At 45.1% G+C, this 26,571-nt stretch overlaps 1 protein-coding gene across 3 annotated transcripts in view; it reads left to right on the forward strand.

Moving 5' to 3' along the window:
- ZBTB44 (zinc finger and BTB domain containing 44) overlaps positions 1–26,571 on the forward strand; it is a 340,531-nt gene that overhangs the window by 133,743 nt on the left and 180,217 nt on the right. For 2 of the 3 annotated variants that reach the window (XM_069224464.1, XM_069224466.1), the window contains exon 2: positions 13,510–14,557. In XM_069224464.1, coding sequence (XP_069080565.1) covers positions 13,552–14,557 — 1,006 coding nt within the window. In that variant the 5' untranslated portion in view covers positions 13,510–13,551. Of the gene's footprint in view, positions 1–11,932; positions 11,997–13,509; positions 14,558–26,571 lie in introns of all 3 variants that reach the window. The other variant, XM_069224465.1, reaches the window with a different exon arrangement.

Here is a 26,571-nt window from a genome sequence, read left to right on the forward strand (position 1 = left end):
CGAAACTGGACAAAGGAAAGGGGAGTGACCACTCCCCTGACCTGCACCTCCCCTGGGAGGTGTCCAGAGCTCCTCCAGTGTGCTCCAGACCTCTGCCATCTTGGAAACAGAGGTGCTGCTGGCACACTGGACTGCTCTGAGTGGCCAGTGCCACCAGGTGACGTCAGAGACTCCTTGTGATAGGCTCCTTCAGGTGTTAGTAGCCTTTCCTCTCTCCTAGGTAGCCAAACCCTCTTTTCCGGCTATTTAGGGTCTCTGTCTCTGGGGAAACTTTAGATAACGAATGCATGAGCTCAGCCGAGTTCCTCTGCATCTCCCTCTTCACCTTCTGATAAGGAATCGACCGCTGACCGCGCTGGAAGCCTGCAAACCTGCAACATAGTAGCAAAGACGACTACTGCAACTCTGTAACGCTGATCCTGCCGCCTTCTCGACTGTTTTCCTGCTTGTGCATGCTGTGGGGGTAGTCTGCCTCCTCTCTGCACCAGAAGCTCCGAAGAAATCTCCCGTGGGTCGACGGAATCTTCCCCCTGCAACCGCAGGCACCAAAAAGCTGCATCTCCGGTCCCTTGGGTCTCCTCTCAGCACGACGAGCGAGGTCCCTCGAATCCAGCGACACCGTCCAAGTGACTCCCACAGTCCAGTGACTCTTCAGCCCGAGTTTGGTGGAGGTAAGTCCTTGCCTCACCTCGCTGGGCTGCATTGCTGGGAACCGCGACTTTGCAAGCTACTCCGGCCCCTGTGCACTTCCGGCGGAAATCCTTCGTGCACAGCCAAGCCTGGGTCCACGGCACTCTAACCTGCATTGCACGACTTTCTAAGTTGGTCTCCGGCGACGTGGGACTCCTTTGTGCAACTTCGGCGAGCACCGTTTCACGCATCCTCGTAGTGCCTGTTTCTGGCACTTCTCCGGGTGCTACCTGCTTCAGTGAGGGCTCTTTGTCTTGCTCGACGTCCCCTCTCTCTGCAGGTCCAATTTGCGACCTCCTGGTCCCTCCTGGGCCCCAGCAGCGTCCAAAAACGCCAAACGCACGATTTGCGTGTAGCAAGGCTTGTTGGCGTCCATCCGGCGGGAAAACACTTCTGCACGACTCTCCAAGGCGTGGGGGATCCATCCTCCAAAGAGGAAGTCTCTAGCCCTTGTCGTTCCTGCAGTATTCACAGTTCTTCAGCCTAGTAAGAGCTTCTTTGCACCAACCGCTGGCATTTCTTGGGCATCTGCCCATCTCCGAGCTGCTTGTGACTTTTGGACTTGGTCCCCTTGTTCCACAGGTACCTTCAGACAGGAATCCATCGTTGTTGCATTGCTGAGTTGTGTTTTCCTTGCATTCTCCCTCTAACACGACTATTTTGTCCTTAGGGGAACTTTGGTGCACTTTGCACTCACTTTTCAGGGTCTTGGGGAGGGTTATTTTTCTAACTCTCACTATTTTCTAATAGTCCCAGCGACCCTCTACAAGGTCACATAGGTTTGGGGTCCATTCGTGGTTCGCATTCCACTTCTGGAGTATATGGTTTGTGTTGCCCCTATCCCTATGTTTCCCCATTGCATCCTATTGTAACTATACATTGTTTGCACTGTTTTCTAAGACTATACTGCATATTTTTGCTATTGTGTATATATATCTTGTGTATATTTCCTATCCTCTCACTGAGGGTACACTCTAAGATACTTTGGCATATTGTCATAAAAATAAAGTACCTTTATTTTTAGTATAACTGTGTATTGTGTTTTCTTATGATATTGTGCATATGACACTAAGTGGTACTGTAGTAGCTTCACACGTCTCCTAGTTCAGCCTAAGCTGCTCTGCTAAGCTACCATTATCTATCAGCCTAAGCTGCTAGACACCCTATACACTAATAAGGGATAACTGGGCCTGGTGCAAGGTGCAAGTACCCCTTGGTACTCACTACAAGCCAGTCCAGCCTCCTACACCCTGGGCTTCATATATGGGTTGTTCCTTCTCAGCACAGCAATCTACTCCTCCCCAGTGTCTACTCCGCCACCGAACGGGGACTCTGGGATCTCAATTTACAGGCGATGTGTCACCTAGCTACTACAGTTGCTACTCCAAAAAAAAGTGATCTATCCTCTTCCAACCTATGTCCTCCAGCAACCCCAACAAAGCACCAATAGGAGTAAGAGTGAGTTAGCAGCCCAAAACTGCAAAAAGATCCCTTGCAATCCCCTCCCAAAAGTAAGCCAGCCCTGGGCAGGACCAAACTATGTGAAAGAAATCTGTATCTGGCAGAGAGCACCTGGTGCAAATGCCTTGAGAGGCCCTACCAGCTCGGTGGAGCTGCAGGGGGATCATGTATGTGATGTATAGGTATTTAAGTTGGACTAGCCGGAGGCGTGTGGAAATAGACAATTCTGAAGGGCCAGTCAAGCTTTGTGGCATTCCGCATCCTCATGCTCTCCTGCCAGGTCTCTCACTTCTTTTGCAGCCTGGGAAAGTAGTCTGGGGCCTTTAAAACTGAACAGCAATAAATCAAGGAGATAGCCCACTCATGTAACCTCCCCATCAACAGTTTTGCCTTAAGGGGACAGAACTTCAGAATCTGCATGTAATGGGAAATATTAGCCGACAGTACGTGTCGCACCTGCAGGTACTTAGGGAACTAGGTATAGGAGAGCTGATAACTCTCCTGCAACTTGTGAAACAGCTGCCATGTGAGTATACACCCAGATGTCCCCAAGGTGGGTGGTGCCTATCTTAACTCACAGCAAAAAGCTCTGCAGTGTCATCACATCTCCTGCCGCAAGTGTGTCAGCCCAGTGAGTCTACGATCCCAACCCTTAAAAGTGAGTGCTGCCCTCCAGCACAGCAACACCACCTGGGTACACTCATGAAGGCCCCGTTGAGCAGGGCCAAGAGCCTATAAAGGCCAAGCAAGGCCAGCTCCATTAGGAGGAAATGATTCAGCATCCTCTTCATCTGGGATTTCAAAAATGTTTGACCTCTGTCATATCGAAACAAGGTGCCAAAACTACCCAAAAAGGCACGCCATTAGCAGGCAAATTTTCCTGGTTCCTCCTACTCTACGCTTTTTTGTGGGGTATTGGATGTTTTTTTACATATTCTTTAAAAATGTATAGCACTTCAGTGCCACCTGGTAGTATCATTCGACCCTAAGAAGTAATAACACTGGCATACATACAGAGTTGCTTGGTGCGTTGGTATTGGTTCCTGTTTTTTTCCATCCCTACTGATATAGGTCCTGAGCCTTCTTTTTCATGAAAGATTCTGAAATATGAACTAGATTCAGCTGATACTGTGGGATGCTCCATAGATATAGCAGTTACCTTTAGCAGGTTTGTTTGGATTCACTCCCCTGGATTTTTTGGAAGAAAAAAATCAAGGCTGTCAGGATATGCCATTTGATACGATATACTTTTCAGCAAGAAAGCATACTCAGGAGAAGATTGGTACAAGTAGAAGATAAATAACTCGGAACTTACAGTTTCTCAGCCCAGATTTGGATAAAGGAAGATGTTAATAGAAGTATTAGCACAATGACCACTGGCTAGAATCAGGAGGCAAAGACATTGAGGGCTATAGTTGTAAAATAGTCCCTCATACAGTTACATGCAATAGGAGACAGCAGGATGATCCAAACAGCCAAAAGAATTAGGTGAGTGAGATGAATACTCTGGGCTGAGCCAAGACGTAATTGACAAAATCCCAAACCAGTGGCTGAAAGCGTCTTGTTAAAGAAAGTTAATGGTTGAAATAGATGGATCCAAAGCCTATTGTCGGAAATAGGTTTGTTTAACAGCTGTGCTATCAAAACCCAGAACTAAAAATGGCAATAAAACTATTGTCAATGATTTTTGCCTGGGTCGTTTGTAATAGCAGTTACTTTGGTGTAAAGATGCTCCTTGTCAGGAAGTCTAAGGTAAGTTTTCTTTATTTGAAGAACATCTAGTAGATAAAAGGAGCCCACCACTTTGCATCCTGTCTTCGTGAGTGCGACTTGCCAACAACCAGCTGCCAAGATATTAACATGAACAGTTTAATGAGCAGGAGCAAATCTAACATTCTACATTCAGGTAACTACTTATTCAACCTTTCCCCGTCATAATACACCAAATAAAATCTAAAATTGTAAAAAGAAAGAACAAAATAACCATGTTGAACTTAAAAAATCATAACAAAAATGAAGCATCTAATGATGATTCGGAGAACAGTCTAATAAGATTAAACATCTAAATCATGTAAATAAACAGGCTTCTTAGAAACGCGACCACACCTAGGGATGATTTGATTACTGTCAGTCATTGCGCTCTGGTCATCACTTATATTTGTGGCCTGTCCCAAATCACCACCACAGTTTCCAAGTTCTTCACTCTGAGTACAAGAAGACAAATCAAAATGTTCACCAAAATCATTCAAATGAACTTATCATGCACAGTTGTATGTTACACATCCCCTGAACTTCTCCGTTTGTCAGAAGTAACCTTTTTCTGAAATTAATCCAAGTATAAGATTACCCTTCACCCACCATCTTCCATCCTCCAACTTGACTGAACTACAACACACCAGTAATCCTAAAATGTCATGAAAAACTAAGCTTAGTTTGAATCACTTAGATTTCATATTTTTTAACATGCCCCAATATCCAGACCTATTTAGAACATCTTTTGGCGAAACAATCATAGTAATCTTTTCTTCCTTGTTTTTCAGCAACTTTGGATTTAAACATATCCAAACACACTCTGTCTTCCCCAACATGACATCTCTTTTTTCTCCAAGCCAACCCAGGACCAACCTGTAAAATATTTCCTCCATCTTAACAGCATAAAAGAAGAAACATTTATGGTATAATGTGGAGTATGCTGATAAGCCCACATGTTTTCGCTTAAAAAATCCACAACATCCACACGTCAAAGCTGATTGTATCCCGTCTTTCAGCATTCTGTGGTACCCAACAAGAGCATCACTCTACAGTATAATGCTTAACACCTTTATCTTTTAAAAAAAGTTTCCTTCCTTTAAGAAATGCATTGCACTCCATTTTCAGTGACAAGCTCGGAAAGAAAGCTTTCCAGTGCAAATAATTTGCTCAAAAAACACATAGCAACTTTCCAGTAATTAGAATCAAATGCCTCATATGCCCAGGCAATGGTTTCACAGCATTTAAGGTTAGTTTATCCCAGGCTCGCCCCGGGAAAGATACCGGTTGAAGAGATGTATCTCTGAACATCCATTGTTTATTAGACAACAATTATTTTCCCAAATATAACCGTGGAGTCTACTAGTTGATTGATTCGTGGCCACCAAAACTTTAGCCTCATACTTTTTTTTAGTAGATGTTTCACCTAAATGACTGGAGTGCACCAGAATAACAAGTCTTTGCCTCAAACCATCAAACCACCTGATGGTACAGTTTTAGAACATCTCTAAAAACAAAAAAATCTACACATAAACCAGAGGACCTAGTGAAAGAACTTTATCAAATCTTGCACATGTTTCATGACTTTAAATATAGTAGAATCCTGTATACTGGCTTCTTGCCACTCTTGTCCCGAAAATGCTTGTTTGACAATGTTCGATCACGTCCAACAAAGCCACAACACATTCATTCCCTGGATCACCATCCTTAGCGGAATGGTCATCTGTCGGCAATCTAGGCAGACTACATGTGCAAATGTTTTTACCTCCATCAATGTACTGTACATTAAAACCAAACTCTTGAAGTTTGAACAAGATTTGTATTAACCTAGAAAAGGCTGAACTCCCTTCTTTCTCACCCAACAAGCACAGAAGGGGTTTTTGATCCGTGCACAAAAACAAATTTGGTTCTCCATATGTCTTAAATTTATCAGTGTTTCACACACGTGATAAGGATTCTCTTTTCTATTGCGCTGTATTTTTTTTCCACGTTGCTTAATTCTCTGGCGGCAGAAGCACTAGTACTTTGGAATTTACCAACACTCTGACACAACATAGCTCCAGCTCAAATAGCATTGGCATCCATAGTGATAACACTTTGATTTCCAGGAACAAAAGTTTTTATAGGAGGAACATAATTGTATTTTGTAAGTTTGCGCTGCTTTTGCGTAAAATAATGACTCAAATGTGGTGCTAAAAAAGTATAAATATGGGCCCTTGTTTGTACATAGACATATTTATCTTTCGTTTTCAACATTTAATCAAATCTCCTAGTCCTGTAAACGATTTTAACTGTTCTTGCTAGGGAGAGGAAGCCTCCCTGAACACTTTGATAAGATCATCTTAGTTATTCGTGTTCCGGTTAATGTACTGAATCTGTTAAAATTTGTCATTTTTCTATTGAGACAGTTGTGCCTCTATCTTCTAGAATATTAAGTACTCTGTTCAGAATACAAATATGTTTAATAGCATCTTTAGTAAAGACTAGTATGTCTTCTTGAAATGTCTGTACCCCTGGTATGTCTTTAGCTAAATGATACATCAACTTCTGGGAAAAGCTTTCCACCAAAGCCAAGCCAAAAGGCAGTCCAAGAGTATTTATATGCTGCAAAAGGAGTTATAAATGTAGTAAGCAACTGGGATTTTGTGTCTAAAGCATCCTGGTGAAATTATGTTTTCAGATCAATAGTGCTAAAACACTTAGCTCTACCAATAAGTGTCAAGAGTTCTTGAACCATAGGCAGAGTATAGCAGTCTATCAAAATATTTTTTACCTCAATTCCGCACATAACAAATTTGTCCTCCTTTATTTTTGGCGATAACCATTCCAATGACCCATTCAGAGGTTCAAAGTTGTTTTTACGCATATCCTCTGAATGGATTTTTAAATCACTCCCAACGCTCAGTGGGACTTCACGCACATTTGCACTAGAGGAATAGCATTGTGTTTCTGTATAATTTGGTGTTCAAAACCATTCACATGAGCAATTCTGTCAGCAAATACCTTCCTGTGTGCTTCTGAAATATCTTGATTACTATCGGTTTTAATTTCCACAAGCATCACTGGTGTGTCTCTGCCATGCTTCAACACATTAACCAGTATCCCCTGGTCCACCTAACCAATGATGTCTCCTCTATTTACAGCAACATAAATTTTAGTAAATATTTCTCTGTCTGAAAAATGAAGACTATCCTTAATAAACCCCAATTTCCCAGTTTTTTTATTAGCATAAGCTACAGCCCTCATATCTGACATCTTTACCAGCCTACTATTATGATATTTTTTTGTAAGGTGGCCTCATCTAACATAGTGACTGATGATCCAGAATCCACCCTTAAACCCAATTTAACCCTTCCAATTCATACTTGTTTCGAATTAGCTAAACTACTACAGGTGGTGTCAACCTCTGCTGTTAAAATAACAGTAGGTAACTTTTTTTTTACATTTCTTGCTGTACCTCACTATTCTCATTGCTAATACTACTCACCTTAATAGTACAAGGCATGCTTTTACAAACTTACATGAAGTGACCAGTTTTTGTTTTACACCTATTACATTTTGTAACTTATAGCTGGACAATGTATATTGCTACCAATATACATTTGAGCCAACTCTTTCACAACTTATGGTCCTGGAAAGACGTTTGCCACTTTTAGTGGTATTGTCCTTGCTAATTACATTGACACTCATACTATTTGGATCACTTATATGCACAGATTCAACAGAATGTTAATTTCCCTTTGCAATCTTAATTGTCCTAACCAAAGTAGGATTGGTGCAACACAATACATTTCCTTGTACTTTCTTGGAAGCACATTTCTAAACAATTTTGTCTCTTACGTATTGGTCTATGCCGTTTTAGAACTTGCATGTGCTTGTCAAAATTTTCAATGCTGCAACATACTGGTCAGTAGTCTCACAACTTGACTGTTTACGGGAATTAAAATCGAAACATTCTACAGTGATGCTTGCTTCCTTTTGAAATGCATTGCTAGCCTTTTCTGATCCTCCACGAACAAGTTTGATCCTTTACGTTCAACTCCCGTTAGTTGAATTTCAGGTAAGTGTTCAAATATCTTTTACCCTTCTGCTCCCAAACTCCACTGGACTGAGCCAAGACGTGCTCCATCAATTGCCAGAAGATACTGCTGAAACTCACAAAACTAACATTTCCATTGCTGTGTTGGCTTTCCTGGATTTTGCAAAAAGTACTGGTGGGGTGTTAAACACGTCCTCCGCTAGCCATAACCACATGAGTGGTAATTATTTCCTTGAACCAGCAGACAATCTTGCTTGCTCCCTCTAGTATTCTCCCTCTTTAATGCAATGCACTTTTTAATTAAAGAAAGAAAGCAAAACTCTTGAAAATGTGCCATAAACCAGAAAATGTGTCACTGTTCTCATTGCTTATACTGTTCACCTTCGCAGTAACAGGCATGCTTTTACAAACCTGTATGAAGTGACCTTTTTCAAATACTTATTACATTTTTTACCAGTAGCTGGACAATTTACATTGCTACCAATATGCGTGCTTGAGCCACATCTATCTATACTTTTTTTTAAATCACTTTATTGTTTTGTACGAAGTATACAACCGACAACTGGCTTGAGCTACAATGAGCATATCTACACTGATAAAGTAGGGGTATAGTTTTGAGAAGGGAGGGTAGGTAAGGAAAGCAGTTCTGAATCCCATGGCAGTTGATTACAGTATAAAACATCTGTGTATAAGCAACCCCATCATTACAGCATATTGCACTGTAATGGAATGTATACACCAAGTAAGTACATTCGAGTGAGTAGTATATGTGGAATGTGTCTCGTAATCTACGTCCAATCTAGTGAGGGGGTTGGTGGTGCCTAGCCCACCGATTTGTGCTTGTATGTCTGGGTATAGAGCCACAGGCCTTTCCAAAAACACTGTGTAGGGGCTATGCTCGCCTCCTGAAATAAGGCATCTTGCTTCTCTATATGCCAGTAGTACCCAGAACGACATTCTAGTCCTAGAGATTTGCGAGTATTTACCTAATTTACTAATTCAACTGCTCTAGTAGCGTTTGATTAATGTAACTAAAATGTACTGGCCTGCTATACCTTGCTCAGGGGGGATGAATATCATTAGTGGCCTCAATTCTGACTATAAAGTTATCCCAGATCCCCAGTCCTATAATCTTCACACCCCTGTCATTGAGAGAACGAAGTGCTTGTGCCTCTGCCCACGCCCCTTGAAACAGATCGCCCAGCCATTTGCGCGTATCTGGGGTACTGCGCGGTTTCCATTACAATGCTGCGTTTGAATAGTACAAATGCCAAATCTATGAACCGGTGTAACTGTTTGTCTCCCTTTGCTTTGGTGTGGATGCCAAGCAGGCAGGACTTGGGTGTAGGGAGTAATGAATGAACTACCAGGTCCCCCGTCAGGGAAGTAATTTGTGCCATTCCTGTCGCACAGGTGGACAACTCCATGTCATGTGGTAAAAGGTGACGTCCTGTTCTCCACAGCACGGGCATTCATGATTGCTATGATGGAACAAGCGGTGGAACTGGTGGGGAGATAAGCAAGTTTGGTGCAGATAATTAAATTGAGTGAAGCGGAATCTTGGGTTACGTAACACCTCCTTTGTCATTCGAAGTGCTGCAGTCCAGGCGGACTGCAGCAGTGGCACGGGAAGGACCTCGTACCAACTCGCCTGAGCTCCCGCCTGGTTTGTGTCGAGGCTCCTGAGGAGAGTACTATACAACAAGGATATAATATGTTTGTGGCCTGCGCCTAATGATAAATTGTTAAGTATAAGAGAGGTTATAGGCTCCGCTTCTCGGCTTCGCCAAGAGTTGTGTATAAGTTGTTTCAGTGTGCAGTAGGTTAGAAACCGCCCTGGGCCTATATCATAAGTGTCTTCTAAGTCCATATACGTCATAATGGAGATGTCTTGAAAAAAGATCACCGATGGTGTGCATTCCTAGTGCTAACCACAGTTCTAAGGTGCGGGTATGTGTAGTTTTCTTGCGCCCTGAATATCAAGCAATGGAATCTTGGGCGAGTAAGGTAGAGTTGGGTCCCTTCCACGTATGTAACGGCGATAGCACATTGGGGCTACATCCATCAAGATATTTCCACGCAGAGGAGGGTAAATATGGTAATGTAACCATGTCAGTACGTCTGTCCTTCCTAGTCTATCTTTTACCATCAATGTCTCCATTTTGAGGGTGTTCTGTAGCCAGGTTTGCTGCCATTGTAGTTGTGCCACCACATAATACAGCTCGTAATTCGGTATACCTGGGCCTCCACACATCTACCATTGCGTATGCTCCTGGAAGTACCTTTCCCACTTTTAGTAGGACTGTCCTTGCTAATTACATTGGCACTCACAATTTGTCTCACACTTCCAGAAACTATGCGCACAAATTCAACAGACCCTTCAATTCCCTTAGCAATCTTAATTGTCTAAACTTAAGTAGGGTTGGTGAAACACAATAAATGTTCTTGTGATTTCTTGGAAGCATATTTCAAAACAATTTGGTCATTTCTGCATTGCTATACGCCGTTTTTGAAATTACAAGTGCTCGCCAATAAACCTATATATTTGTTTTTTTTAGCTTTAGTGTTACACTAAATGCAAAATGGGTTCTAACAGCCTTGCATATATGTCTTCTACCTGTCCTGATTTGGTCAGGTTCTGAGGCAGTGATACAGGCCAACAATAAAAAAAAAAGTTTAAATATGGTATGTGGCCCAAATAGTGTAGTCCTTTTATTTTCATATAAGGAGCTGAAGAATTCACTTGAACGTGTCAGTCTACAACTTTTTAACATTTTCTCGGGACTGAGAGTTCAAAAGTGGTTCAGCGATGATACAACAGTGATTGCAGAGGCAATGACACAATTATAAGTAATGTTTGTATAAACATTTACATTTGATCACAAACAAAAGGGACAGCTTCATCAGTAAAATGTGGCATTATGTTATAGCCTTAGAACCCGCCTTAGCACGCTCTACCGGCTACTAAAGGCCTGCACCCGCGTTAAAGGCCCGAGCCAAAGGCAAGGGCCTTTAACAAGGGAAAGGGCCTTTATTGGCCAGTAGAGCCCGCTACGGCGGGTTCTAAGGCTATTAGAACATTCTGCCACTAGAGGGCAGAATGTTCTATCAAATAAAACAAATTCCTCACGCAGCCCGAGGGGATTAAAATCCCCTCAGGCTCCGTGCGGCTTTGTTCACAGCTTATGCTGTGAACAAAGAACATTTGAATGTTGACGCTCCGGGCTTTTACCAGCGATTGAAAAGCCCAGAGGACTCCATTGTCTGCAATGGAGCCCCCGACATTCCAATGTTCTAACATAGCCTTAGAACCCGCCGTAGCGGGCTCTACCGACTATTAAAGGCCCGCTCCCACGTTGGGCCTTTAACAAGGGAAAGGGCCTTTAATGGCCGGTAGATCCCGCTACGGTGGGTTCTAAGGCTATTAGAACATTCTGCCACTAGAGGGCAGAATGTTCTATCAAATAAAACAAATTCCTCACGCAGCCCGAGGGGATTAAAATCCCCTCAGGCTCCGTGAGGCTTTGTTCACAGTTTATGCTGTGAACAAAAAACATTTGAATGTTGACGCTCTGGGCTTTTACCAACGAGTAAAAGCCCACAGCACTCTATTGTCTGCAATAGAGCCCCCAACATTCCAATGTTCTAATACAAGTTGATGAATGCTTGTGGAGCCTAGCAGCAACGTCACGAAAGGGGAAGTGTGAATAATACCAGGGGTGTGCTGCCAGAACATACGGTGCACTAGCAAAGGTATTTGTCATAATAAATAATGTACAAGATTTGTGGAGAAAACAAACCAGTACAGATTTATACTAGTCCTAAAGTTTATCCTCCAGCCAACAAATCAAAAAGCTTTGTCAAATCTCACAGTAAATCCCTGTTCTCAAATGGCCAACGATCAGGCATCCGAGTTTTTAACTGACTGGCATGTGACTAGGTGCTGCTTGAAATGACTGCTACTGACATACTCAAATTGATGTGTATTTGCAGATTGTGGGGTTTCAGTTCGTAATGCTGCAGGCTACCCACAACATTGTGATTCCCTGTGGAGAAGGTTGGTATACTGAATTATTTTTAGTAACACCTATACTATAAGTTCAGAGACGAACCCACCCTTGAAATGTGACGAACTATTTCACACTTAACAATAGTTTAGAAGACTGTGACTCGTGTGATAAATAATATGACAGGGAAACCTGTATTATGCTTTGGGTGAAATTTACAACCCTTCTCAACTTTCAATCAGAAGGCTGTCACAACTGCATCGTTATCTCACATTTCCTTTCTAAAGAGAACATAGCAGTTCTATACATTCATGTAAAAGAATACAAGTGATCAATGTATTCGTAACATAAAGTTATAGGTAGCCAATACAGGAATTAGAAAAATACATATTGAGGAAATTCATTACTTTAAATGTCTTTCGTAATAAGATTTGTCTATCTTCATACTGTTATATACCAATATGATTTATGAATCTGCAATAAAAGCACAATTAATTTATTTGCTTATTTACACATTGTCACTCATTCCACTTTGTGTGATATTCGAAATAGTAAAGAAGGACATGGTTGCCCAAACTTATTCTTTCACTCTTGCTATCATGAAAGATGTACTTAAAATTAGAACATTGGAATGTTGGGGGCTCCATTGCAGACAATGGAGTGCTCTGGGCTTTTACTCGTTGGTAAAAGCCCGGAGCGTCAACATTCAAATGTTCTTTGTTCACAGCATAAGCTGTGAACAAAGCCTCACGGAGCCTGAGGGTATTTTAATCCCCTTGGGCTGCGTGAGGAATTTGTCTTATTTGACTGAACATTCTGCCCTCTAGTGGCAGAATGTTCTAATAGCCTTAGAACATGCTGTAGGGGGCTCTACCAGCCATTAAAGGCCCTTTCCCTTGTTAAAGGCCATCACCTTCAGCTCGGGCCTTAACACAGGAGCGGGCCTTTAATAGCTGGGAGAGCCCGCTACGGCGGGTTCTAAGGCTATAGTAGTGTGCAGCATTATCAGTTTAGTATTTCTAACGCCAAGTGAGGTTGGAGAGTTCTGTCATACAGTCATTGTAAAGTCCTCAATTATGTTAAATGTGATTTTACAGTCCATACAGTCCAAACAATGCTCAGTATGTAATCAAGTGCACAGTTAATGATTTTGGTCATCATAGATGCGTATTCATATCTTTTCAGGATGTGAATGCCAGGAAGATATTACTGTAGTCAATTTGTGTAAAGCAGCCATATCCACAGGACTGAAAGAGCTCCATTATGTCTAGTATTGCCGTTTCTGGAGTTAGACTCGATGGCCTGTTGGCACTTATCCTTCACTTGGTACAGCTGCTAGCATCTGCAAGCATTCTAATACTTGTAGTATTTTGTAGGTGGGATGTGTGGAGTATGGTGCTACACAGTTGCTATGAAATCCTCAGGTAATGTTTTGCTAGTAGCGTGAAGGCTTAGATCAGTTAATAAATTATTTCCATTATCTTTAAAAAAACAAATGACATTTTTATTTTCAAAGCTTCATAGGATCTATAGTCAAGTCATCTTTTTTTCTTTCTGTTTCAGTGCACGACTAATAACATCATTGAAGCATACTGGAAACAAAAAATGGGATTAAAAACATTTACTCACACCTCCCCTGCCCACAGCCAGGAGATGTTGGGCAAACTCAACATGCTTCGGAATGATGGACATTTCTGTGACATTACAATCCGTGTGCAGGACAAGATCTTTATGGCACACAAGGTGGTCCTGGCTGCCTGTAGTGAGTTCTTTCGCACTCAGCTTGTTGGTAAGGTAGAAGAAAATGCACAATGTGTCTTGGACTTGCATCATGTGACAGTTACAGGCTTCATCCCCCTTTTGGAATATGCGTACACAGCAACACTATCTATTAATACTGAGAACATTATTGATGTGTTGGCTGCAGCTAGCTATATGCAGATGTTTAGTGTGGCAAGTACCTGCTCTGAGTTCATGAAGTCGAGCATTTTATGGAATACGTCAAACAGCCAACAAGAGAAGCTTTTGGATTCTGGTCAGGAGAACAATCCAAGCTGCAACTTTAGAGATGGCAGCCTCTCTCCTGTTTCCTCCGAATGCAGCGTGGCGGAGAGGAGCATACCTGTTTGCAGAGAATCTCGAAGAAAACGTAAAAGTTACATTGTCATGTCTCCCGAGAGTCCACATAAGTGTAGCACACAGACTAACTCTCCCCAAGTACTGAATCCTTCTGCTGGATATTCAGAGTCAAGGAGCCAGCCAGTAGACTCTTCCTTGGCTTTCCCTTGGACCTTTCCCTTTGGTATTGACCGAAGGCTTCAGTCGGAAAAGAAGCACACAGATTCCCGAACTTCGGAATTGCCAGGTCCTTCGGATGTGACCCGGAGGGTTACAGACTATGGGACATATGAGAGCACGAAGGCCAATTCTCCTCTGGTTATGGAAGAAGATATCCGGGTGAAAGTAGAAAGACTTAGCGATGAGGAAGTTCACGAGGAGGTGTCTCAGCCTGTCAGTGCATCCCAGAGTTCTTTGAGTGACCAGCAGACTGTCCCCGGAAGCGAACAAGTACAAGAAGATCTGTTGATAAGTCCACAGTCTTCTTCCATAGGTATATTAACTGTTTCTACTTGATATGCTTTTTTGTGCTGAACGAACTATCACTTAAGTAATGTTTCTGTTTATGGGTTGCTTCTAAATTTATTTTTAGCACGTTGATTCAAGTACCTGAAGCTTCATAAGTATAATCTTAAAAGTTTTCAATGTCATTTTCATGAAATAATGTTAAGGATTTTTTTCCATATTGAGGTTGATCAAGTGTGATCAGATTGAATCAAACATTCTACTTGTAAATACTTCTGAGTTGAATTATAAAAACATTCTGTTCATGGAGTAACAAAAGATTTTTTTCTAAATCTAATTCCTTCCTTTTTTCACAAGAGTACCACTAAGCGTTCATTCATATTGTTACAAATATTTCTCATACATTTAGGCAGATCTCCGTGTTTTAAATGTTTGTTGGGCAAATTGCCAGTGTTCCACTAACCTTTGCTTATTTGAGAAAGGTCATGTTGCTTTCTTTGGCCTGCCACAGTAGAACATTCTAGCATTTCAAATACATTTGCCAGTATTGGCTATAGTTACGATACACTCATGTGTACATGCACTGATGTCCATGTCATTCCTTGTACTACTTTGACACATTCATTCCCCATTTGGTGGTGGAAATAAAGGTGAGCCAGCAGTATTCTGGATCCTGCATCTAGTCCCAGTGAGATGTGCTAACTGTGTCTCAGTTCACTTTGCCTACATGGTACACTTTCAACATAGTCCTCCTTTATCTGCTTTGCATTCAGAGCAGCAAGCTGCTGTGAGTTATTTTCAGTTCAAACAGGGCCCCGCATAAATGCTTCTCTTAAAAGATCTTCAGCAGTCCTATAATTCAAGTCTTATGCTGGCTAGGAGCTAGCTGAAGCATTAATATATTGATGTCAGTGCCATAGGGTAAACAGACACTCGGCTTTTTTCACTTAAGTGTGCTTAAGTGCTTAAGAGGTCAACTGTGATTTGGAGGCAGATTTTTGCGTATTCTGACCTCTGTATTTAAGAAGGTCAGATAAACATGTCTATATGAGTAATTACATTAATAACCCGAAGGCAACCTTCATAGCACCTTAGAAGAAAGATAGAAAAACAGTAAGGTTGTAAACGTATGGCTTTTGTTTGTACGCTGTGAGCTATATTACAAGATTGTACTTTGTGACCGTTAGACAACACATGGATCACTGCAACAAACGCAGCAGCATACATAAAATACAAATCCGATACTTGCACGTTGTGCTTTGTAGAAAACACTTCAACTTTCAATGCTATTTTATGATTATTCAGACATGTGACTAGACAGCACACTGATCACCCCAGCAAGTGTCTTCACCACCAGAGTTATCTTACCCTTATTATGCGCTGGAAATTGCAGGGAACACAAAGATGTCTGCATCAGGTGTCGTAACCCATTACAATACTTAGATTTATTTAGACCTCTGTCCTTGTTGGCAGTTTTTTTTGGGCAGAGTTTTTAAAAATAAATATGTGACTGCACTCCTCTTTGCCCCACCATCGTTCCACTGCTTACCCCGTTACCCCCAATTTATGGGATTCCAGAGTGTTTTTTCTATTTCCAGTACTGACCCCATTGATTTCTGATTGAGAAGACGTTCAATAGATTTGAATGTTGCATGGTTGTTTGTGATTAAGTGCGCACAGCTCACAGCTTTTTAGCCAGTCAGTGAATTAGCATTGCTGGTACTCAAGAACTCCTCTGGAGGGGAGAAATATCAGGAAGCCGAACGATCTGTGTATGTCATTTTACTGTTTTCTTTTTGCTAATGTCAGGTTGTTTTACAGCTGTACTCAGTGGACAGTCTATTATCTCAAGTGTGTTGCCAACTGAATAATGATATATTAGGTTTTTTGACTCCAGGCACTTGAAGCTCTCATGGGCTGGTGGGGCACAGAAAGTGCACACTGAATAGGGCTGACAAGTTTAGTTAATTTTTTATAGTAAATCCTAACATCTGCTGAACCTAACCTATCTCGTATATTTCTTTATAAGGGGTGCTTTCTTTGTACTGCTCCAATTCAGAGGACACCTCTTTTAAAAGTATAAAATGTGCCAACATCATGTGCGTGTTACATATTATGAGTTCATTTGTCACCTATGGACATTTACACGAGTTAAGTGCCACAAAGGGATCTAGACAGGTTTGTACTCTCTTAATAGATTGATCGATTTACTTTGCAGGTGCCACTTTTTGCAAAGCCCACTCTTTCTTGACGCCATATTTACACATATGGCCTGTTTGTCTGGTAACTTTGTTTGTGAAATTGTGAAATGCATTCGCCATTGTAAATGTGTTCTTTCTTCAGTAAACAGTAAATGTGCCCCTATTCTGGACATATCTACAGTATGAGAGAGTGCCATATGCCTCTCTCATACTGTAGATACTGTAGATATGTCCAGAATAGGGGCACCTACACTTATGTACAGCAGCTTTAAACGCTATCGTTCTTTCTTTACTTAAAAATCATATATTTAGTTTCAGCAGAGTTGTGCTGTAGCACTGGACATACGATTTGCGATTATAGTTAGGAATGGGCTCTACTGTTTTCCTGTTCTGCTATCGTTCTTTTTGTTAATTCTAGTCCCCTTTTTAGTTCCTCATTGCCTTAAGTTGTTGATTTGTGCCAGCCTCCGCAGTAACCAACACGGAGCTTCCTGTTCCCCTTTGAAATACCATTTATTCGTGTTTCTTCCATACATTAATAAAAGTTGGTTCATATTGAAAATGGTGTTAAACGGTGCTAAGATTACTTTTGGAGAGGTCATTAAGGTCAAGATCTTTGAAACAGATTGAAAATAGGACTGAATGTTTAAATTGTTCATAAACAACGCTTCTGTCCATGTTCCGATAAACCTGCTGAATGGCAACACTGTTTGTAGTTGGAATATCTCCTTACCATTCAAGATCGAACTCGCTTATAATTTAGAAGTAGTGATGGTAGCATTAGTAATAATAGTAGTAATACTACGGTGGTGGTTGGCATTTCTGATTTTTGGGCGTACCTGAAGTGTCTCTACACCGTATCTGAGGTGGCTCTACACCTGCAGCAAATTACAAAGTGTATGCAAATAACATTTCACTTTGTGCCAGCCAGGGGGTTTTTAGGACCAGATTTTAATTTGGCACTCTTTCAGAAGACCTACTCTTCCATTTTGCAGACTGAAGTTCATTGATAAGCAATTTTCTTTTCATTGGGGGTTGAAGCTTGATTAGCTCACAGATACCTCCTGTTCTGAATATTGAAAGACTTAACTTTATTTTTGGCATGCCACCACAGTTTGTAAGAACAGCCATATAAGAGGGAGCGAAAGAGAAATCCCTTGTTTTTCTTTGCCAGTACCTGCCCCTACGGCACCATGCAGGGCTTACTGTCTGTGGGTTGTAGAGCCATGCCATTTAAACATACTACCGCCTATTCATCATCTCATTGCCACCTAGAAACAGCTGGTTCCACCCAGAGGGAACCTTTTTCATTCACTGTGCTCCATCTAATGCTGTTGACTAGCCTTTCAGTAAGAGCATAGGCTTCTCACTAGTCGTTGAAAATAGCATCTGTTAGAGACTTCTAGTTGCAGATTCCTTATCTTAGAATTTCCCCAGGTGTCAGACTGGATTGGGAGATTTTTTCTTCGAGCAGTACTCCTGCGCGCCGTTAGGTGGCATCAGTCGACTCTGCGGGTGTCGTTGGCATTGTGGTTTCCACATTAACGTCGCGGTTGTATGTAGGCGCCACCCCGGCACGCTGATGTCAGTTCTTTATTTCCGCGACAGCCTACGTGCAGATCCGGAGAAGAGCTACCCCAGTCATTTTTGGACTAACTGCAGTATTTTGTCAAATTCATTTTTGATGAGGTTTGGCTTGCGTCGAGGGATGTCCCGTAATACCGGATTTAAGCCCTGCGACTGCATGATGTCAGTGACGGATCCGCACCTTGTGTGCCTCTGGTGTTTGGAGCACGACCACGACCCGAAGTCGTGCTCTGAGTGTCGGGCCATGAACCTGAAAGCTTTGAGGGAGCGGTCCCTGAAGCTCATGGTGACCTGGCACTCGACTCCGTTCCAGGTCCCGTTCGAGAGGAAGGTCAGGAGACCAGTCGCGGAGTCACCACCATTCTTTTTCGTCCAAGTCATCTGGACATTCGGGTCAGAAGAAGAAGTTGAAGAAGGGGAAATTTTCTTAGACTTTGCCCCATCGCTCGCACGACGCAACGTGGGAAGAGCGTCGATGCTCTAGGCCTCCGTCCTCGGAGCCTCAGTCTGGGTCTGCTCCGCGCATCCCCAATTTTTCCAGGAGCCGGGGCTACCCCGGCCCATCTTAAGGAGGTTTATGAGGCCATGCCCCTTTTATTTGGGCAGCCCTACCCACCCTCGGTGCCTTCGGGCCCAGGGGAGTCGGTGAGGGCCTCCTCGGGTTCAAAGTTGGCAACTTCGGTCCCGACTCTGGAGGGCACCTCAGGATCCGCTTCCAGATCCGTCCTGACATCGGGTGTGCCAGCGTAACCTTCCCCGGCGTTGGGTCAGACGTCGACGCTCCTGGTGCCGATCGGGCCCACAATCGATGTCAACCCTATACTCATTCTCGATTTCCCGATTCGTTCGATGCCGATTCCGTTTTCCATGGACTCTGCAGTGCCCAGGGTTGATCCTGAACCCTATTACTATGGGTATGGCTACGGGAATAGTGTAAAGGGGTTGCTGGACCCTTTAGAAGACCAGCTTGAGCCTGAACTGGTCTGGGTACAGGATTTGGGTGATGCCAGTGGGTTGGACACCTCCCCTGACACTGGCATGTTTTCTCCCTGTACCGTGGCTAAGGAGGATGGAACGTTCTATTCTATGCTGGTGAGAAGGGCGGCTGAGGTTTTGAACCTCAAGCTTCCTTCTGTGGAGGTCAAGCCTAACCTCCTGACCGCAGTGCTTCATCCTGGGGCCTCCAACTCAGAACCCTTTTTCCCTTCAATGGTGCCCTTACAGACGTCCTACTAGGGACCTGGTCCAAACCCAGCACAGTGGCTCCTGTGAATAGGACGATTGCCCGCCACCATCGGCCTGCGCCGAATGACCCAGATTTCCTTACCCAACAGCCTATGCCTGAGAGCTTTGTCATCCAGGCTTCATCATCCTCTGGTGCATTCCCTACCGCTCCCCCGGACAGGGGATCAAAAAGACCGGACAATTTAGGGAAGAAGATGTTTTCTTCTGCCAGTCTAGCGCAGCGGTCCATGAAAACCGCATGCCTTTTGGGCCGCTATTCCCATACCCTCAGGGATACGGTCGCGCAAGTGCTGCCTCAAGTTCCGGAAGAGTCCCAGTACGTTCTCTCCCAAGCCATGACAGATAGAAGTGACGCAGCCAAGTTCATGATCCGTTGTGGACTGGATATGACCAACTCACTAGGCAGATCTGTTCATCGACGGTGGCACTGGGATGCCACGCCTGGTTGAGGACGTCTGGCTTTTCAGGGGATGTCCAGCAATCTTTGATGGACATGCCCTTTGATGGCACTCGTCTCCTCTGAGACAAGGCGGACTCAGCGCTCGAGCGCTTTAAGGATTCCCCGGCTACGGCTCAGTCTCTTGGCCTCACAGCTGCTCCTCGCCCTCCTCAGTCCGTCTCTCGCTCCTTTCGTGGCTATGTAAGGGGCACCCAACGGCGTCCATTTCCTCCAGGCTACTGACCCATGCACGCTGCACAGCCCCCGCGTGGACGTGGGATTCACCAAGCTCATGGATCAGGGAGTCAGCTGGCCGCCCAGTCCAACCCCACCCCCTCCTCTGCCTCAAAACCTTCCTGGTCAGTTGGGAAATCCGGGACCAGTTGGCAGCAGAATTCGTCATCATCTGCCCCACTGGGAATCCATTACCACGGACAGGTGGGTTTTACAGATCGTCCGAAGTGGCTACTCCCTCCCCTCGTGACTGCTCCTCCAGCCGTGCCGCCATCATTTGATCACCTGTCTGAGGATCATTTGGCACTTCTCCGCGAGGAAGTCAAAGCTCTCTTGGCCAGAGGAGCAAAAAGAGAGGGTCCCTTCGCCAGAAGTAGGTCGTGGTTGCTATTCCCTCTACTTTCTGGTGCCCAAAAAGGATAAGGGCCTTTGCCCTATCCTAGACCTCCGGTCCCTCAATCTTTTCCTCAAGAAGGAAAAGTTCCAGATGTTAACCCTGGCTCAAGTCCTTTCTGCCGTGGACCCTGGAGACTGGATGGTTGCGTTGGAGTTGCAGGATGCCTATTTTCATATTCCCGTCCTGCCGGCCCACAGACGTTACATACGATTCGTGGTAGGTCACGAGCACTTTCAGTTTAACGTGCTCCCCTTTGGCCTTACCAGTGCCCCTCGGGTGTTCACAAAAGTGATGGTAGTGGTTGCAGCTTATCTGCGCAGGTTAGGGGTTCCAGTCTTCCCCTACCTTGACGACTTGCTGCTGAAGGTGTACACGCCCCAGAAAATCGTCTCCCACCTCCACACTACGGCAAACCTCCTGCATTTGCTGAGGTTTACTGTCAACATGCCGAAGTCACACCTGACTCCCTTTCAGACACACCCTTTCATCGGAGCTGTTCTGGACACAGTGCAGATTCGGGCTTATCATCCTGAAAAGCGAGACAGGATATTCAGGCTATGATACTGAATTTTCAGCCTCTATCCTGGATTTCAATGAGAATGACTGTGAGGCTGCTGGGCCTCATGCATCCTGCTGGTCCAACATGCCAGATGACATATGCGGGCTGTGCAGTGGGCCCTGAAGTTCCATTGGGCGCAGCATCAGGGGAATCTCCCCGACATGGCTCAGATCTCTGAGGGAACTGCGAAAGACCTGCAGTGTTTGTTGTCGAATCCAGATTGGGTCAATGGCAGATCCCTCTCCCTTCCCCAGCCAGATCTCACAGTAGTGACAGATGCTTCACTCCTGGGATGGGGCGGCCACATGGGAGAGGCAGAGATCAAAGGCCTCTGGTCTCCGGCGGAATTTGGGCGCCACATCAACCTTTTGGAGCTCCGGGCGATCCGACTTGCATTGACAGCATTCCTTCCCTCTCTCAAAGGGAAAGGGGTGCATGTGTTCACCGACAACACCACCGCCATGTGGTACTGCAACAAGCAGGGCGGAGTGGGGTTGTGGACCCTTTATGAAGAGGCTGTTCGCCTCTGGACATGGCTGGAATGCCAGGGCATTTCCCTGGTGGTTCAACATCTGGTGAGCTCTCTGAACGTCAGAGCATAGGAACTCATCCATAGATGTGTAGTCGATCACGAATGGCATCTTCACCTGGAGGTGCCGTAAGGTCTCTTTCACCGGTGGGGAGAGCCTTGGTTAGATCTGTTCGCCTCCGCAGAGAACGCACATTGTCAGCTGTTTTGCACGTTGGAGTTTCCAAGACGCCATTCGCTCTGCAACACTTTTTGTCACAAGTGGAACTCGGGCCTCCTGTACGCCTTCCCGCCAATACCACTTCTGCCCAGAGTTCTGAAGAAGATCAGGCAAGACCGGCCCAAGTAATCTTGGTGGCTCAGGACTGGACACGAAGAGTCTGGTATCCCGAGCTCCTGAGCATGGCCATCGATCCTTTGATCAAACTTCCCCTTGGGGAGGATCTTCTGTCGCAGCAGCAGGGGATGGTTATTCACCCAAACCTGTCCGGTCTCCGCCTCCTTGCTTGGAGATTGAGCAGCGACAGTTGTCAGCTTTTGACCTTCCACCCGAAGTCTATAATGTAATCTTGGCAGCCAGGCCTCCCTCCACCAAAACTGTATACGCCTGTTGTTGGGAGAAATTTGTGGTATGGTGTATCAACAAATCTGTTGATCCGCTGGCTGCACCTCTCTCAGAGGTTCTCCTCTTTATTCTCTCTCTTGCCCAGCAGGGCTGTGCTCTGGGCACCCTCAAGGGATATTTGTCTGCCATCTCTTCCTTCTTATGGCTACCAGACCAACCTTATCTTTTCAAATCTCCCATTGTTGGGAGGTTTCTTAAAGGCCTCACTCGTATGTTTCCTCCCGTCCCGTTCATCATGCCCCAGTGTGATTTGAACTTGGTCCTCACATACCTCATGTGCGCCCCTTTTGAGCCACTCCATGACTGTCCTTTATGGCTCTTAGCCCTTAAAACCGCTTTCTTGAGTGCCATCACTTCTGCTTGCAAATTAAGTGAGCTTCAGGCTTTCTTCGAAGCCACCAAGTGGTGCTTCGTACCAGGGATTCCTTTCTTCCCAAAGTGGTAATGCCCTTTCATGTAGGCCAATCTATCACCTTCTGTAGGAGGCTGGCCTGGCTTGTAGTGGGTACCAAGGGGTACTTACACTCTGTGCCAGGTCCAGTTATCCCCTATTAGTGTAGAAGAGGTGTTTCTAGAGGCTTAGGCTGATAGAAGGTAGCTATAGCAGAGCAGCTTAGGCTGAACTAGGAGACATGCAAAGCTCCTACTATACCACTGGTGTCATATGCACAATATCATAAGAAAGCACAATACACAGATATACTAAAAATAAAGGTACTTTATTTTTATGACAATATGCCAAAAGTATCTCAGTGAGTACCCTCAGTATGAGGATGCCAAATATACACAAGATATGTACACAATACCAAAAATATGCAGTATTAGCAAAAGGAAGTAATGCAAGCAATGTAAAGTTACAGTAGATTGCAATAGGAGCACATAGGTATAGGGGCAACACAAACCATATACTCCAAAAGTGGAATGTGAACCACGAATGGACCCCAAACCTATGTGAGCTTGTAGAGGGTCGCTGGGGCTGTAAGAAAACAGTGGGGGTTAGAAAAATAGCCCACCCCAAGACCCTGAAAACTAGGTGTAAAGTGCACCTATGTTCCCCAGAGAGCACAAAAGTCGTGATAGGGGAATTCTGCAAGGAAGACCAACACCAGCAATGCAACCAACGTGGATTTCCGGACGAGAGTACCTGTGGAACAAGGGGACCAAGTCCAAGAGTCGTGACAAAGTCGAGAGTGGGCAGATGCCCAGGAAATGCCAGCTGAGGGTGCAAAGAAGCTGCCACCGGATGGTAGAAGCTGTGGATTCTGCAAGAACGAAGAGGACTAGGAGCTTCCCCTTTGGAGGATGGATGTCCCACGTCGTGAAGAAGCTTGCAGAGGTGTTCCCACGCAGAAAGACCGCAATCAAGCCTTGCTAGCTGCAAGGGTCGCGGTTAGGGTTTTTGGATGCTGCTGTGGCCCAGGAGGGCCCAATAGGTCGCCACTTGGATGAGGAGACAGAGGGGGCGCCCAGCAAGTCAGGGAGCCCTCACAGAAGCAGGCAGCACCCTCAGAAGTACCGGAACAGGCACTTGGAAGAGGAGTGAACCGGAGCTCACCCGAAGACACAAAAGGGAGTCCCACGACGCCGGAGGACAACTCAGGAGGTTGTGCACTGCAGGTTAGAGTGTCTGGGACCCAGGCTTGGCTGTGCACAAATGAAATCCTGGAAGAGTGCACAGGAGCCGGAGCAGCTGCAGATCACGTGGTACCCAGCAATGCAGTCTAGCGTGGGGAGGCAAGGACTTACCTCTACCAAACTTGGACTGAAGAGTCACTGGACTGTGGGAGTCACTTGGACAGAGTTGCTGAGTTCCAGGGACCATGCTCGTCGTGCTGAGAGGGGACCCAGAGGACCGGTGATGCAGTCTTTTGTTGCCTGCGTTTGCAGGGGGAAGATTTCGTCGACCCACGAGAGATTTCTTCAGAGCTCCTGGTGCAGAGAGGAGGCACGCTACCCCCAAAGCATGCACCACCAGGAAACAGTCGAGAAGGCGGCAGGATCAGCGATACAAGGTTGCAGTAGTCGTCTTTGCTACTTTGTTGCGGTTTTGCAGGCGTCCTGAGCAGTCAGCGGTCGATCCTTTGGCAGAAGGTGGAGAGAGAGATGCAGAGGAACTCTGATGATCTCTTGCATTCGTTATCTAAAGAATACCCCAAAGCAGAGACCCTAAATAGCCAGAAAAGGAGGTTTGGCTACCTAGGAAGGAGGCTAGGCTAGCAACACAGGTAAGAGCCTATCAGAAGGAGTCTCTGACGTCACCTGCTGGCACTGGCCATTCAGAGCAGTCCAGTGTGCCAGCAGCACCTCTGTTTCCAAGATGGCAGAGGTCTGGAGCACACTGGAGGAGCTCTGGGCACCTCCCCTGGGAGGTGCAGGTCAGGGGAGTGGTCACTCCCCTTTCCTTTGTCCAGCTTCGCGCCAGAGCAGGGCTGGGAGATCCCTGAACCGGTTTAGACTGGCTTATGCAGAGATGGGCACCATCTGTGCCCATCAAAGCATTTCCAGAGGCTGGGGGAGGCTACTCCTCCCCAGCCCTGACACCTTTTTCCAAAGGGAGAGGGTGTAACACCCTCTCTCTGAGGATGTCCTTTGTTCTGCCTTCCTGGGCCAAGCCTGGCTGGACCCCAAGAGGGCAGAAACCTGTCTGAGGGGTTGGCAGCAGCAGCAGCTGCAGTGAAACCCCGGGAAAGGTAGTTTGGCAGTACCTGGGTCTGTGCTAGAGACTCGGGGGATCATGGAATTGTCTCCCCAATGCCAGAATAGCATTGGGGTGACAATTCCATGATCTTAGACATGTTACATGGCCATGTTCGATGTTACCATTTTGACGCTATACATAGGTAGTGACCTATGTATAGTGCACGCGTGTAATGATGTCCCCGCACTCCCAAAGTCAGGGGAATTTGCCTGAACGATGTGGGGGCACCTTGGCTAGTGCCAGGGTGCCCACTCACTAAGTAACTTAGCACCCAACCTTTACCAGGTAAAGGTTAGACATATAGGTGACTTATAAGTTACTTAAGTGCAGTGGTAAATGGCTGTGAAATAACGTGGACGTTATTTCACTCAGGCTGCAGTGGCAGGCCTGTGTAAGAATTGTCAGAGCTCCCTATGGGTGGCAAAAGAAATGCTGCAGCCCATAGGGATCTCCTGGAACCCCAAAACCCTGGGTACCTTAGTACCATATACTAGGGAATTATAAGGGTGTTCCAGTATGCCAGTGTGAATTGGTGAAATTGGTCACTAGCCTGTTAGTGACAATTTAGAAAGCAGAGAGAGCATAACCACTGAGGTTCTGGTTAGCAGAGCCTCAGTGAGACAGACAGTCATCACACAGGGAACACATACAGGGCACACTTATGAGCACTGGGGCCCTGGCTGGCAGGGTCCCGGTGACACATACACTAAAACAACATATATACAGTGAAATATGGGGGTAACATGCCAGGCAAGATGGTACTTTCCTACACCTTCCCTACTTTTTACGCACCCCCACATCCCTCTCATGAAGAGGAGAGACTCCCCCGTCTGGATCCAAAAAGAGCGTTGGTGATCTACCTAGATCATACCAAAGATTTCCGGGTGGACGATCAACTCTGTGTGATATGTGGGTGCAAAGAAAGGGAAGGCGGATCAGAAGAGAGGATCATCTTGCGATGGATAATCCTCTGCATCAAGATGTGCTATGCTTTGGTAGAAAAGCAACCACCTGAGGGTTTGCGCGCTCATTCAACCAGAGCAACTGCAGCTACCACAGTGTTAGCACCCGGGGTTCCAGTCCTGGATATCTGCCAGGCCGCAACGTGGGCATCCTTACATACATTCACCAACCATTACTGCCAGGACAGTCAGGTCCGCAGGGATGGCTATTTTGGCCGTTCGGTCCTGCAGGACTTTTTGGTGTGATCTTAGTTAGCAGCTCACCACCGGGGATGGTATTGCTCGGGTATCTATTCTAAGGCAACGAATCTGCAACTAGAAGTCTCAATCAGATGTACAAGTTACTTACCTTCGGTAACGATATATCTGGTAGAGACATATTCTAGTTGCAGATTCCTTATCGACCCGCCATCCTCCCCGCACTGCGAACTGATTTCTAGGGACAGGTACTTCCCTCTAAAAGCCCTAGTTTTGGAGCACAATTCTCAGTGTTTTCATGACTCTGCTCTACTGGCGTGAAAAGTCGTGAAGAGAAACTGACGTCAGCATGCCGGGTGGGGCCTATA

This window comes from Pleurodeles waltl, chromosome 3_1 (assembly GCF_031143425.1).
Source record: "Pleurodeles waltl isolate 20211129_DDA chromosome 3_1, aPleWal1.hap1.20221129, whole genome shotgun sequence".
In the NCBI taxonomy this organism is placed as follows: Eukaryota; Metazoa; Chordata; class Amphibia; order Caudata; family Salamandridae; genus Pleurodeles; species Pleurodeles waltl.